The sequence below is a fragment of the Bombina bombina genome, chromosome 2 (genome assembly GCF_027579735.1).
Source record: "Bombina bombina isolate aBomBom1 chromosome 2, aBomBom1.pri, whole genome shotgun sequence".
Classification (NCBI taxonomy): Eukaryota; Metazoa; Chordata; class Amphibia; order Anura; family Bombinatoridae; genus Bombina; species Bombina bombina.
In genome coordinates, this window is record NC_069500.1 from 176,697,974 (window position 1) to 176,711,765 (window position 13,792).

Below are 13,792 nucleotides of genomic sequence, written 5' to 3' on the forward strand. Positions count from 1 at the left end.
TTCTGTACATATTAAAGGGGCCCTAAAAACCTTGTAATTTTAAAACCTTTTTCTGATGTCTTCTAAAAGATTAACTTTATAAACAGAGTCTGAACCTTATTAGAACAGATTAAAGGGACATAAAACAGTATGAACTAACATTAGTTTCTAAATATATAATGCAGCCAAAGCTTACCTGCTAAATGGTTTTCTTTTTTAACCCTCATTAAAGGGACAGTATACACCAATTTTCATATAACTGCATGTAATAGACACTACTATAAAGAATAATATGCACAGATACTGATATAAAAATCCAGTATGAAACAGTTTTAAAACTTACTTAGAAGATCCCAGTTTAGCTCTGTTAAAAAGGTAGCTAGAACACCCACTTTAAGGGCTAGATTTATCATAGTTGAGGCGAAATTACCCGTAGGTAATTTAACATTGCACACAAGCGCAATTTTGCTCTTGCGTGCGATCTCTCCTCCTGCCCACGCACAGCCAATCGCGCATGGGCAGGAGCTGTCAATCTCCTCGGTCGGACTGGTGACCGCTGCTTGATAAATGACGGCGAGCAAGTTCTTGTGAGAACTTGCTGCCGTAGGGGCTTGATAAATCTAGCCCTAAGTGGTAAATAACACACTCCCCTTCCTCTGCATATGAAAAGACTCTTTAAACAAATAGGAGCAAACTGGAGAAGGTATAACTCAGTATTTTCCTAAAACTTTGGGGCTTGATTAGGAGTCTGAAAATCACAGCAATGTTAAGCAAAACTATACATATATTAAAAAAAAATAAAAATTGTATGGGCTATATAAATGGATCATCTACAAAACATTTATGATTTATGCAAATAAAAATTGAGTGTATAATGTCCCTTTTAATTCAGGCATAGTTTTGTTTGCAGCATGGACATTACCTATATTCAAGGTGCAATACAGGCCATAGCTATGGCAGAATGTACACATGCACAGTCACATGACACCTGACTAAAGCAGTGCACTGTACAATGCTGAAGCTTTCGGAAAGCATGTGAAATTATCTCCATGGAAACAAGCTAGCCTCTTGGCAAAAAACAATAGCAGTATCTGATATCCCTACTCAAACCCCCCCCCCCCCCCTTACTTGCATAGGTAATTATTCTCACATGCACACTTTGTTACATTATATCTCAGGGTTTGGAGTAAGACACTGTGGGGGGTGGAGCAAGCTTCACTTGGGAACTCCTATAGTGTAATTTTGCACATTTTTTGAAATTTTATTAAAATACCTATTAGTTTTTTTTTTGTTTTTTTTTTTTCACACACACTGTTTTATCTCAGTTGACCCTTTTTAGAATAGGCTCATAACTCAAAATGTATTATTGCACTTTAACACCTCGTTAGCTGTAATTATTTGTGGTCAAGCTCCACCCACCACTTTCCTTATTTGGATAAGCCAATCCTGACTTGTGTCTAGAGATGAAAGCAGGGCTTGCCACTGTCAATGTGTAAAGAAAACTCTCCTTTTCCTATAATTTAACTATGCATAATTAAGAATTTTCTATTACAGTTGTGAAATATTTACTGTCCATTTAAAGGAGCACTAAACACAGTAGAATTGCATAATCAATAACTGTATAATAAATAGACAAAACAAAAGAACCTATTTTATTATTTCAAATGAGTAGTAGATCTTTACTGACAAATGTAGTTAGTTACATTTTCCTTCTTAATGCATCATGTGACAGCCAATTGCAAAATGCATATACGTATATCCTCTTAATCTTGCACATGCTCAGTAGCAGCAGAATGTGCACGTGAAGTGAGTTGGAAACTTGTTTAAAATTGTGTGTTCTTTCTGAATTGTGAAAGTTTTTAATTTTTACTCAACTGTCCCTTTTTAAGAACAATAACTAAGAGATAAGATTTTTTTTTTTACATTATAAATCCTATAATTTTATTTACAGGTATTAACAGAACAGCATTAAGAGAAATTAAATTGCTGCAAGAATTAAGTCATCCAAATATTATTGGTGTAAGTATGAATTCTTTTAAATGAATTATCGGTAGTTTAGAAAGCAAACTTGCAATTTAATGTGGGAAGCCTACATTACAGGTAGCAACTGAGTATCCATTGTTATTGATTACTTGTTTCAATATTTAATCAATATTGTGTATGTGTGTGTGTGTATATAAGTATTTTTTTTTTCCCGTTTTTGTTCTGTTACAGCTTTTAGATGCATTTGGCCACAAGTCCAACATCAGCCTAGTGTTTGATTTTATGGAAACTGATCTTGAGGTAAGTGCAGCTTTTTCACACTTTATCAACTAGAAAAAGTATATTTTGCATTTGTTACCCAAGGCACTGGGAAGTCTACTGCTTTCAAATAAATTCTCAGTCAGAATGGTTTGTGCACCCCTTCACTACCGGGACTTTCAGAGAAGAACTTGCCCAAAATACTATATAATTTTTAGCATTTTTGCTATCACTCCATTTAAATAGAAATAGAGCCTTTGTTTTTTGTTTTGTTTTTAAATTTACCTGTCAAAACTATATATTTAATTTTTTTTTGGTATATTTCATGCCACCATTTCACTGCCAAATGCGATCATAAAAATTTGTTTATTGTTTTTCACAAACTTTGGGTTTCTCACTGAAATTATTTACATACCGCTTGTGCAATCGTGGAACACATTATTGTAAAAGCTTCTCTGGGATCCCCTTTATTCAGAAATAGTTGCCATTACCATTTGGTAATTGCGGCTGTGCACCACACTTCTATTATTCCCGGGAGTGAAGGGGTTAATCAGGTAGCTTGTAAGGTTAATTTTAGCTTAAGTGTAGAAATTACCCTCCCACCTGACACCTCACACCCCCTGATCCCTACCTAATAGCTCTTTTCTCTCCCTCATCCCCATCTTAGGTACTGGTAGACAGTTTGCCAATATAAAGATTTAAAGGGACAGTAATGTCATAATTAGAGATTCCTTATTTAGAAAGAGCATACAATTTTAAACAACTTTCCAATTTACTTCTATTTCATTTGCTTCCACGTGCAATTTTTAACAACTTTCTTATTTTACGTCTCTTAGATTGTCTTTGTTCTTATTTTCTTTTGTTTAAAATCAGGGACGTAAGCTCAGGAGCGTGCACATGTCTGGAGCACTATATGGCAGCACTTTTGCTATCCATTTGCAAGTGCACTAGACGGCAGCAATATTTCCTGCCAGGTAGTGCCCCAGACACCTACCTAAGTATCTCTTCAACAAAGAATACCAGGGAAACAAAGCAAATCTGATTCACAAAAGGAAATGTTTGCCTTTTTAAGGCCAAATAAACCCCTGCAAGTATACAGTCTCCATTGCTTTAATAAGTGATTGTATATAGTTTTAAAGGACATTAAACTCAAATTTAATATTTTTAAAGAGATTAATTTTTTTTAATATGGAAAAATATACATGGCTAATATCTGCAAGTCTAAGCTATAAAGCAACATAAAAAGCTAATCCAACAAGTGCCATGGTAATAATCTGTACACTGTGTATAATTCAATACAGGTATTTTTATAGCTGTTGTGTGTTTCTCTTCCTCCCCCCCCCCCCCCCCCCCCCAACAAAAATTTTTTTTTTATGCAAAAGTGTGTGTATATATTTATATTTTATCCTTAATTAAATATTGTTTATATTTAACTTTGCTTTTTTGTTCACCCTAGGTTATAATAAAAGATACTAGTTTGGTATTAACCCCAGCTCATATAAAGTCCTATATGTTGATGACTCTGCAGGGCTTGGAGTATCTACACCATCTTTGGATTCTGCACAGAGTAAGTGGCTCCGTAGCACATTCCTCAGGCCGCAGTTTTTTTTTTTTTTTGTTTTTTTTTTATTGCATGTATTGTTTAAAATATCATATAATGAATGCAAATAGATTAGAATGGGACCATAGAAAATATTTAAAATCAATTTTGTAACTTTTATATGCACAAGAAGGCATCCTCTTAATCTTCGTAGCAGCCTGTGTACGCATAACTAGGCATTCTCGTCATGCAAAGGGTATTGCTGTTCTTGGCGATCCCCCGCACTACAGTCCAGAGATTTTTGGTTGTCTAGTGGGCGGTACTGCCAAGCTATTAATAAGAGTGCCGGTAACTTCACCACAAGCATGATGACATCACAATGGGGCAGTGCCACTGTAGCTGGTAAGGGAGCTGGATGGGTGAGGAGATTCAAACCCCTCGATCTCAGCTCCTTTACCAGCTACAGACAATTAAGACTAATTTGAAAGTGAATCACTTGCTCTTTTAAATTGTAGGGGTCTTGAAAAGTAACTCCTCCTATAAATAAATAAATAAATAATAATAAAAAAAAAAAAATACATTTTAAAAAGTAAAAACATAAGGTTTTACATTTAACTGTAGCTTTAGGGACATATAATACACTTTTATTGGGGCTCTGTAAACATTTTTGATTTATTTTATAGTGGACAGGTCCCATTTTAGAAAAAAACAAACAAATGTCAGCAATCACCTGGCAAAAAAGTGCTTTTATTTATTTTATGGCACAAGGGATCCCTCTAGTTTTTATTACAACTCCCAAAAGCCTGTATGGACCCCTCATGCAATATTAAATACCACTGAAAAAAAATTAGTTAGGCAATCACAGTAGCAACAGTGGTCACCTGGCTTTTTTAATGTTACTAAAATCATAACAAAAATATAGGTGTGTGTCTGTTTTTTTTTGGTTTTTTTTTTAAATATATATATATAAAAATAAAACCCTTTCCTGACAGTACTTTGTCTACATTGGAACATAGTTCTGATGTAAACAAGTCAAAATTGAGATCAGGCGACCGTTCATGTGATTGTGTGATTTCAATGATGGGATTGTGTCAGGGGGAGTGCCTATGACGCTAGGCACCCCCTCCAGCCCGTGATCCCATTCAGTAGACGTCTATGGCTTCAGTACAGTCAAATGGCTAGGATGTTCCATGCCGTCCTAACGGCGGGAAGGGGATAACATTTTTGTTGCAGCCTTTTCACCCGCAATAAAATATAATAATTATATATTCTGAATCTGTTGGTCCTGCTGGAAAAAAACCCCAATATATAATTTGTGTGGGTCACTCAGTGAAACTAGTGAAACATGACTTACAATGTGTAACCAGCAAAAAAAAACTCATTCTGCTTAGCACAGTTATGTGAAAAGGCTTAGCAGCAAAAGAGTTAAACACTACAACATTGTAATGAATAGATCGAATATAGATTCTTTAAAAAAGATACAATTACATTGAATGCAATAAAGGTAATACATTCTTCTCTGACAAGGCGGGGGGGAGGGGCAGGTTTCAAACACAATGCTTACAGCATGTCTATCACCTGGTGGGATGCAGATCTATCAGTACTACAAGAGCAGGAGAACTTGATTCATGCAGTGGCTGTGTCACCGTTCTCCTAGTTGCAGGGGAGAAAGCAGACAAACTTAACACAGCAAATGCGTTGTGAGGAAATAAACGATCTTGCTTTGATAGGAGGGTGTGACACTGGGTTGTGGTTTGTGCAGTGGCTTCTCGTTCTCAGCCACACCCAGCTGCATATTTGCTTGGTCTGGATGGGCATTTTCTGTTTCATTGTGTGGGACTTGCTTTATAGTTCAAGGAGAACTGAACTTGGAGGCTGCCTGGTGATGTTTATAGTGCAATTAGCCTGTTTGGTAAAGTCCCTGCAGGTGAATTATGTGCCCTCTGTCTATGCTGCAGTGTTAACAGAAAAAATATCTGTTAAAAAAATGTTAGCATTGCTGCTTATAAGTAGTTTATTATTGCTGGTGTTTTACTAATTTTTATTTTGTGAAAGCTGGCTGTTTCTTACCACCCACGAGACAGAATCATGCCAGGAAGGCTGGTGCTTAGTAGTGATTATATGGCTGGTACACAAGGTTGGAGTGGATTACATGGGACAGGAGTACAGGTGGTTTGATGTGCCTGTGTGTGCACACGTGTCTGTAGGTGCCCTTTAATAGTGCTGCTGTTAAAGGAATATTAAACCCCAAACTTTTCTTTTGATTCAGATAGAACATACCATTTTAAACAACTTTCTAATTTAATTCTATTATAACATTTTCTTTTTTTTTTTATCCACTGCTGACGGGACAGCATTGCACTACTGACAGGAAGCTGAACATATCTATTTAGCCAGTCACAAGAGACAAATGTGTGCAGGCACCAATTAGCAGCAGCTCCCACTAGTGTGATATGTGCATATTCATTTTTTAACAAGGGATACTAAGAGAACGAAGCACATTTGAAAATAGAAGTGAATTTAAAGTGTCTTAAAATGGCATGCTCTATCTGATTGCTGCAAGTTTATTTTTGACTTCCCTATCCCTTTAAGTCTAAGTGACAGTGAGACATGGAAGGTTGCCCTTTAGAAATTGAGTCTGCCCTAAGAACTAGATTTTCCTACAATATGTCAAAATAGGTAATCAATATTGTCCATTAGAGCAACACAATAAGTATACAAGACAGCAGTAACGGTTTAAATATCCTAGTATAAAGTAAAGCATACATGCGACTAGAGGAACGAGAGCAAGAGGAAATCAGATTGTGGGGTTATCTGAAGTTGCATAAGTGAATCCAGTGGTGTTTTGGCTTTTAAAGTTATAGTAAACTCTCCCCTGTTTAGATCCTGAATGTTAGTGATATTTTAGATGGAGTTTAATCAGTTCTAATGAAGTGGCGCTATAACTTACTATATAGATATGAAATTCGAATAACCTGTGCTCCGCTGCCCACTTCAAAAGTAAATTTTTCATTTACATATATATACAGTTGTGCTCGTAAGTTTACATACCCTGGCAGAATTTATGATTTCTTGGCCATTTTTCAGAGAATATGAATAACACAAACTTTTCTTTCACTCATGGTTAGTGTTTGGTTGAATCCATTTATTATCAATCAACTGTGTTTACTCTTTTTAAATCATAATGACGGCAGAAACTACCCAAATGACCCTGATCAAAAGTTTACATACCCTGGTGATTTTGGCCTGATAACATGCACACAAGTTGACACAAGGAGTTTGAATGGCTATTAAAGGTAACCATACTCACCTGTGATCTGTTTGCTTGTTATTAGTGTGTGTGTATAAAAGGTCAATGAGTTTCTGGACTCCTGACAGACCCTTGCATCTTTCATCCAATGCTTTACTGATGTTTCTGGATTCTGAGTCATGGGGAAAGAAAATGAATTGTCAAAGGATCTGTGGGGAAAAAGGTAGTTGAACTGTATAAAAGGAAAGGGATATAAATAGATATCCAAGGAATTGAGAATACAGAGTTCAAACTCTAATCAAGAAGTGGAAAATTATATATAATATATATATATATATATATATATATATATATATATATATATATATATATATATATATATATATATATATATATATATATATATATATATATATATATTCTATATCTCACTTTAATTTGTCTTATTAGTCCAGAAATAATATATAAATAAAATGATGGCTTGTGTTTAAACATATGTGCTGACCTGCATAATTCTATATTTCTATATTTTCTCCTTGTAGGATTTAAAGCCAAATAACTTGTTGCTTGATGAAAATGGGGTACTTAAATTGGCTGATTTTGGTCTGGCAAAATCATTTGGGAGTCCAAACAGAGTGTATACACATCAAGTGGTAACAAGGTATTGTCTTTAAAGTACGAGCATGCTGTGCTCTAAAATATATTTCTATTACCATTTAATTTGCATAGAAATGCACCAGTGTTAGAGGTGAAAATTGCTGCTATTGTTGTTTTTTTTTGTTTTTTTTTAAAGAGATCAAAAAAACTTGGTGAAAAACATAATCTTCCACATGCATAAAGATGTTGAAAAAAAGTTCTATAAAATAAGGGCTTTATCCTTATTTCTGTGTGTTTATTAACATTAGAAAACATCTGCAAAACGTTCATTCATTTCAAAGTAGAGCTTTTAATATCCGTTTTATTTTTCTTCCATATGAAAGAAGAGTATTCCAACATTATTGTTTAACAAAAAGAAGTTGGTTGTTTTAAACTATTAGTAATCATCATATTTAAATACCAGTTCCAGTGTTTGACTGGGATTTAGCCACAGACATTAGAACATACAATTTTGAACAACTTTCAAATTGACTTCTGTTATCCAATTTGTTTTGTTCTTTTGGAATCCTTTGTTGAAAAGCATACCCAGGTACACTTAGGAGCAGCAATGGCCCACTAGGGGCTTGCTGCTAATTGGTGACATCTTTTTGTAATTGTCTCATTTGATGTGTTTAGCTAGCTTCTTCAGCAAAGGATACAAAGAAAAGCAAATTTAATTGGAAACTTGTTTAAAATTGTATGCTGTATCATGAAAGAAAAGTTTTGGATTTCATGTCACTTTAAAAAAAACCACAAAAAAAAACCGTGTGTTCCTAATATTTTGGAGGTTCTGACTCCCAGCTCACCTTCTTTATATGATGAAATCTGAGTTTCTATATATTTTTTAGTTACTTGTGTTGTGGTTTTTTTTATTTAATAAAACATGTTTATATTTATATAATCTATGAAAATTGCAAAAAAAATATTCTCTACACTATAAATTTGACAAATTTAGTTATTCCTCTGAAATTTAGAATTGATTAATTTATGTATGCTTCTTCCCCACACTCAGAGGGCAATGACACCTGTCATTTGGAAGATAACCCCTCTTTCATTTCTGGGCATTTTGTGTATTTGTTTTTTTTTATGGCAATCCCCTACTAATGGTGTTATAATAGAAAGAGGGGTCACCTTACATCAATGGTCTGATCTGAAAGAGCCTTACCCTCATGAAGATATAAAATCTCCCTGGCTTATAGTAGAGGGGTTAATTACAGCTACAGTGGGAACATGCATGTCCTTTATTCATAAGAGGGAATCCCCCCCCCCCCTTTCAAATTAGTATCATGGCCATTTAACTATGTGAGAGGGTTTTGTAATAGCACCCTTTAATAGAAGAGAACATTTTCCCTAAAATCCTGTGGAGCAGGTGATCACTATGCATCCTAGAAGTACAAGTGACCTCTCTTATAAACTGTTTGTCCCTTTTTTAAATAGGTTGATCTAGTAAATTGTAAATTACATTTACGGTTAAAGAAAACCCATATAATTGTTAGTTGGATGGGTAAAGCTTGTACAGAATTTATCATTATGTACAAACATGATTCATAGCCTTTTCTGTGGGACCTTTGCAAGTATTTAACCCCTTGGTTACTAGTGAGGACTGCAGTGTGTTGTAGCTCTTCCTCTCAAACGAGCTCTAATAAACTCCTAATCCATACACACTTTTTTTTGAGATTTTCATATTCCACAATTCAAATGCTATGTTCAAGAGCACTACTAAAGTGACAGAACACAGCTGCTTCTCCGGCCAATCTACAAGCATATTTTCACATGGCCAGGGTCACCCAGCGGAAGAGAAGTGAGCAGCAACTCAGTAAGATTGTTGACTTCTTTCCCAGTAGAGGAGTTCAAGCAGAAGTTAACCTCGGTCACTGAGCAAAAGTTTAGTGAGCTCTTTTGTTGGATGAATTATATGCATATGGGTCTTTTTATATGTTCTGCAAACAATACATTTTAATTTATTTTGTTTGTCTTTTATAGGTGGTATCGTTCTCCAGAGTTACTGTTTGGTGCCAGAATGTATGGTGTGGGAGTGGATATGTGGGCAGTGGGATGTATTCTAGCAGAGCTCCTTCTCAGGGTAAGTTATTTATTATTATTAAAGGGATACTAAACCCAATTTTTTATTTTATTTAAAGGGACAGTCTAGGCCAAAATAAACTTTCATGATTCAGATAGAGCATGTAATTTTAAACAATTTTCCAATTTACTTTTATCACCAATTTTGTTTAGTTCTCTTGGTATTCTTAGTTGAAAGCTTAACCTAGGAGGTTCATATGCTAATTTCTTAGACCTTGAAGGCCACCTCTTTTCAGAATGCATTTTAACAGTTTTTCACCACTAGAGGGTGTTAGTTCACGTATTTCCTATAGATAACTTCACGTGCACAGTGTTATCTGGGAGCAGGCACTGATTGGCTAGACTGCAAGTCTGTCAAAGAACTGAAATAAAGGGGCAGTATGCAGAGGCTTAGATACAAGATAATCACAGAGGTTAAAAGTATATTAATATAACTGTGTTGGTTATGCAAAACTGGGGAATGGGCAATAAAGGGATTATCTATCTTTTAAAACAATAACAATTCTGGTGTAGACTGTCCCTTTAATGATTCAGACAGAGCATGCACTTTTTCATTTACTCCTATTAATTTTTCTTCGTTCTCTTGCTATCTTTATTTGAAAAAGAAGGCATCAAAGCTAAGGGTCCAGCCAATTTTTGGTTTAGACTCTGGATTGCACTTGTTTATTGGTGGGTGCATTTAGCAACCAATCAGCAAGCGCAACCCAGGTTGTGAACCAAAAATGGTCTGGTTTCTAAACTTACATTCTTGCTTTTCAAATAAAGATAGCAAGTGAATGTTGAAAAATTGATAATAGGAGTAAATTAGAAAGTTGCTTAAAATTGCATGCTCTATCTGAATCATGAAAGTGTCCCTTTAATAGTATTCTGTATCACGTGCTCTTGTTCTCCCTGGCTGATAATTACCAAAGAGAACCTTCCTCCTATGAAGGATGAACACAACTGACCTTTTGCCATGCTTGCCACTATATAATGAACAGATTTTACACCAGAATCTTCCTACTCTTAGTTTTGTGTAAAATTGGGACAGAACGAAGTGTCTTCTTCCTTGTTTTTTACCTTCAAGGGAAGTTGAAGAGTATTGCTAGGTCTCTGAGGTATCTGTCTGCTTTCAGTGCTTGTGTTCTACGTTCCACTGGGGCTTCCCTAAGAGTGCTCCTGTGTGCGCTTCCATCTTGGGGCATGTCATGCCTCATGTAAAGGTCTGTTGTGAGTTTGCATTGCATTATGGGTAAAAAAGCATTTTGCTGACCATTGGAGCTGAAGAACTCTGTTTGTGTACCTGTCTCCATGATGCTATTGCTCCTTAGCCACTGTAGTTCCTGTAGAGTGTGTAGCACCACCTCAGCAATGCAGTTATTACGTCTTACTTGCTGCCTAACCCCAGTCTGTGTTCGAATCTCCGCATTATGGCTACCTCTCTGCTTTCAGCCCCACTTGTTAATTGCTTGCAGTCCTAGGCCCAAACTAAGCCTTCATGTGCCCTGTATAATGAAGTGTAGCAAGAAGAGAAGCTTTGCTAAATCTGCAGTTTTAACCTTTAAAGTTTTAACCTTTAATTTCCAATTCTTCAACTAGATCTACTGGTTTTGTAGTCCTGTCTGATTCAGCCTCTAAAAGGGAGATTTGTGAAACTGACTCCTTTCCCAGCCCTGCTGCAATAAAGGTTTACGCCTTGCCGATTTTTATAAAATCCATTAATGAAATGATGGCTGATTTGGTTTAAACCTACTTCTGACAATTATCAAAATGGTACATAGTTTTGTTTTTTTTCTATGCACCTTCTGAGGGACCAGCTACTACTGAGCATGTGCAAGAGGTCACATGAGTCAAGGGACTGGCAAAGAGTAAGTACTTATTGCACTGTCTATTTAAAAAATAAAAAAATATATTTATTTGAGAGGGGATCACTTACACGTAAGTTTATGTAACAATCGATAAACAAAAAAGCAGGATAAGCAGATCACCTAATTAAGCAATTTTCTGATGAATAGTGAAGCATAGATCACAAACCTGTCAAGTACAACATCACATCAAGTAGACAAGACAAGCATATAGCTAATGATATGTAGGGTAACCAGTGTTGGTGTACATGTCGTAAAAAATGACTTAATTAAACCAATAGTGCTTAGTAAGCTTCAAGAAAACCTACAAATAAGTTACTGTGAAAGTTACACAGTGCATTATAATCAAAAGAACTGGAAGATTGGGGGCGGAGCATGGCCGTTCAGGGAGATGGCCACATAACTACGTAGCTCCTAAGCCCCACTGCCAAACCGCCTTAAAAAAAAAAAAAAAAACGCCAAGTGGCCGCTTCAAAACCGACACCAGAGGTGGCTAATAGCTCCGTGAGCACACTGGACCTGAAAACGGCAAAATCAGGACTCCCCGGAAAAAAACGAAGCCATTATTCCGAAACCGGAAGTGCGGCCCTACACGGGGAAAGTCTGGCATCACACAGACCAGCAACAGTTACAAACCGGCTGCTACGCTTGGAGGTCTCTGTAAGCATAAAGAGGTGCGCCAACCCTGCTTTCACATAGGTGCTAACACACACCAACTGGCTAGGCCTTTCATCACCCACCTGGGGCTCACAGGGCATAAGACCGGGGCTCACGCACTAAAATACCCCTAATCCAGGTCTCGGAATATATATAGGCTATCTCCCTGTGCGAAGGGATCAGCTTCCTTATTTAACAAGCATTTACAGTGTTGTGGCTTGGAGCACGCCAATCGGCAGATATACAGTTTTCCATCTACACTCCCACTCAGTACACCTTTACCTTCATTTTTCCAGAGTCAATTCAACCAAATGCCATTGAAGGATGCCTCCAGGACTTGTTCAGGACCCTCAAAGGCCCAAAAAGCACTGCAGACCTACGCATTGAAAGTGCTCACAGGGTCCTAAGGGCAAAACCTTCTGCAAAGGTGTTTCCCAGGGACATAATTGGGAAGTTACTGGACTACAAGGATAGAGAAGAAATCCTGCGGCAGACCAGGCAAAAACAAAAGGTCATGCATGCTGGTATTCATATCCAGATATTTGCAGACCTAAGCCCAGCTACGCTGCAGAAGAAGAGGGAGCAGAAGATCCCTTACCGGTGGGGATTCCCGGTCAGCATCATTGCTTCTAGCGGAGATGCAACTGCCACTTTACGTCTTTGGAGGACCTGCCAAGATTTAACAAAAGTCTTCACCTCAACATCATCCACCCAGAGGACTGCCAATTCTCCATTAGAGACACTCAGCTGACAAACAATTCCCCACATAAAACTCCTAAATCCGCAAGCTCAGGACCTCATTTCCCATCTAATTCCATGGAACAGGTCTTGATACCAACTAGACCCGCAACATCACCCACATCAGACAGAACTTTTCATCCAGCCACGATACAGGGATACAGGTCGTATGTAATAACCTTTTTTCCTATAATTCTTTAGGTTTGGCAGTGGGGATACTACCCAATAATTTATTCTTTGTTGAAGGACTAAAACTCACTGCTAATTTAACTTTCTTCTGTTATGTGTGATCAGTCCACGGGTCATCATTACTTCTGGGATATAACTCCTCCCCAACAGGAAATGCAAGAGGATTCACCCAGCAGAGCTGCATATAGCTCCTCCCCTCTACGTCAGTCCCAGTCATTCTCTTGCACCCAACGACTAGATAGGATGTGTGAGAGGACTATGGTGATTATACTTAGTTTTTATGACTTCAATCAAAAGTTTGTTATTTTAAAATAGCACCGGAGCGTGTTATTACTTCTCTGGCAGAGTTTGAGGAAGAATCTGACAGAGATTTTTTACTATGATTTTAACCGGAGTCGTTAAGATCATATTGCTGTTCTCGACCATCTGAGGGAGGTAAAGGCTTCAGATCAGGGGACAGCGGGCAGATGAATCTGCATTGAGGTATGTGGCAGTTTTTATTTTCTGAATGGAATTGATGAGAAAAGCCTGCCATACCGTTAAAATGACATGTATGTATACACTTCAGTATTCTGGGGATGGTATTTCACCGGAACTACTGTGTTAAAGGTCACTAATCCTTTTAATAACTATTCT

The 13,792-nt window shown here is 36.9% G+C and overlaps 1 protein-coding gene across 1 annotated transcript in view; it reads left to right on the forward strand.

Annotated features, from left to right (window-relative positions):
- The window catches only part of CDK7 (cyclin dependent kinase 7), a 77,311-nt gene that overhangs the window by 22,333 nt on the left and 41,186 nt on the right, over window positions 1–13,792 (forward strand). Inside the window, exons 4-8 of the mRNA XM_053701355.1 lie at window positions 1,931–1,998; window positions 2,194–2,262; window positions 3,677–3,787; window positions 7,553–7,671; window positions 9,630–9,729. Of these exons, the coding sequence (XP_053557330.1) occupies window positions 1,931–1,998; window positions 2,194–2,262; window positions 3,677–3,787; window positions 7,553–7,671; window positions 9,630–9,729 (467 nt within the window). The remainder of the gene's footprint in view (window positions 1–1,930; window positions 1,999–2,193; window positions 2,263–3,676; window positions 3,788–7,552; window positions 7,672–9,629; window positions 9,730–13,792) is intronic.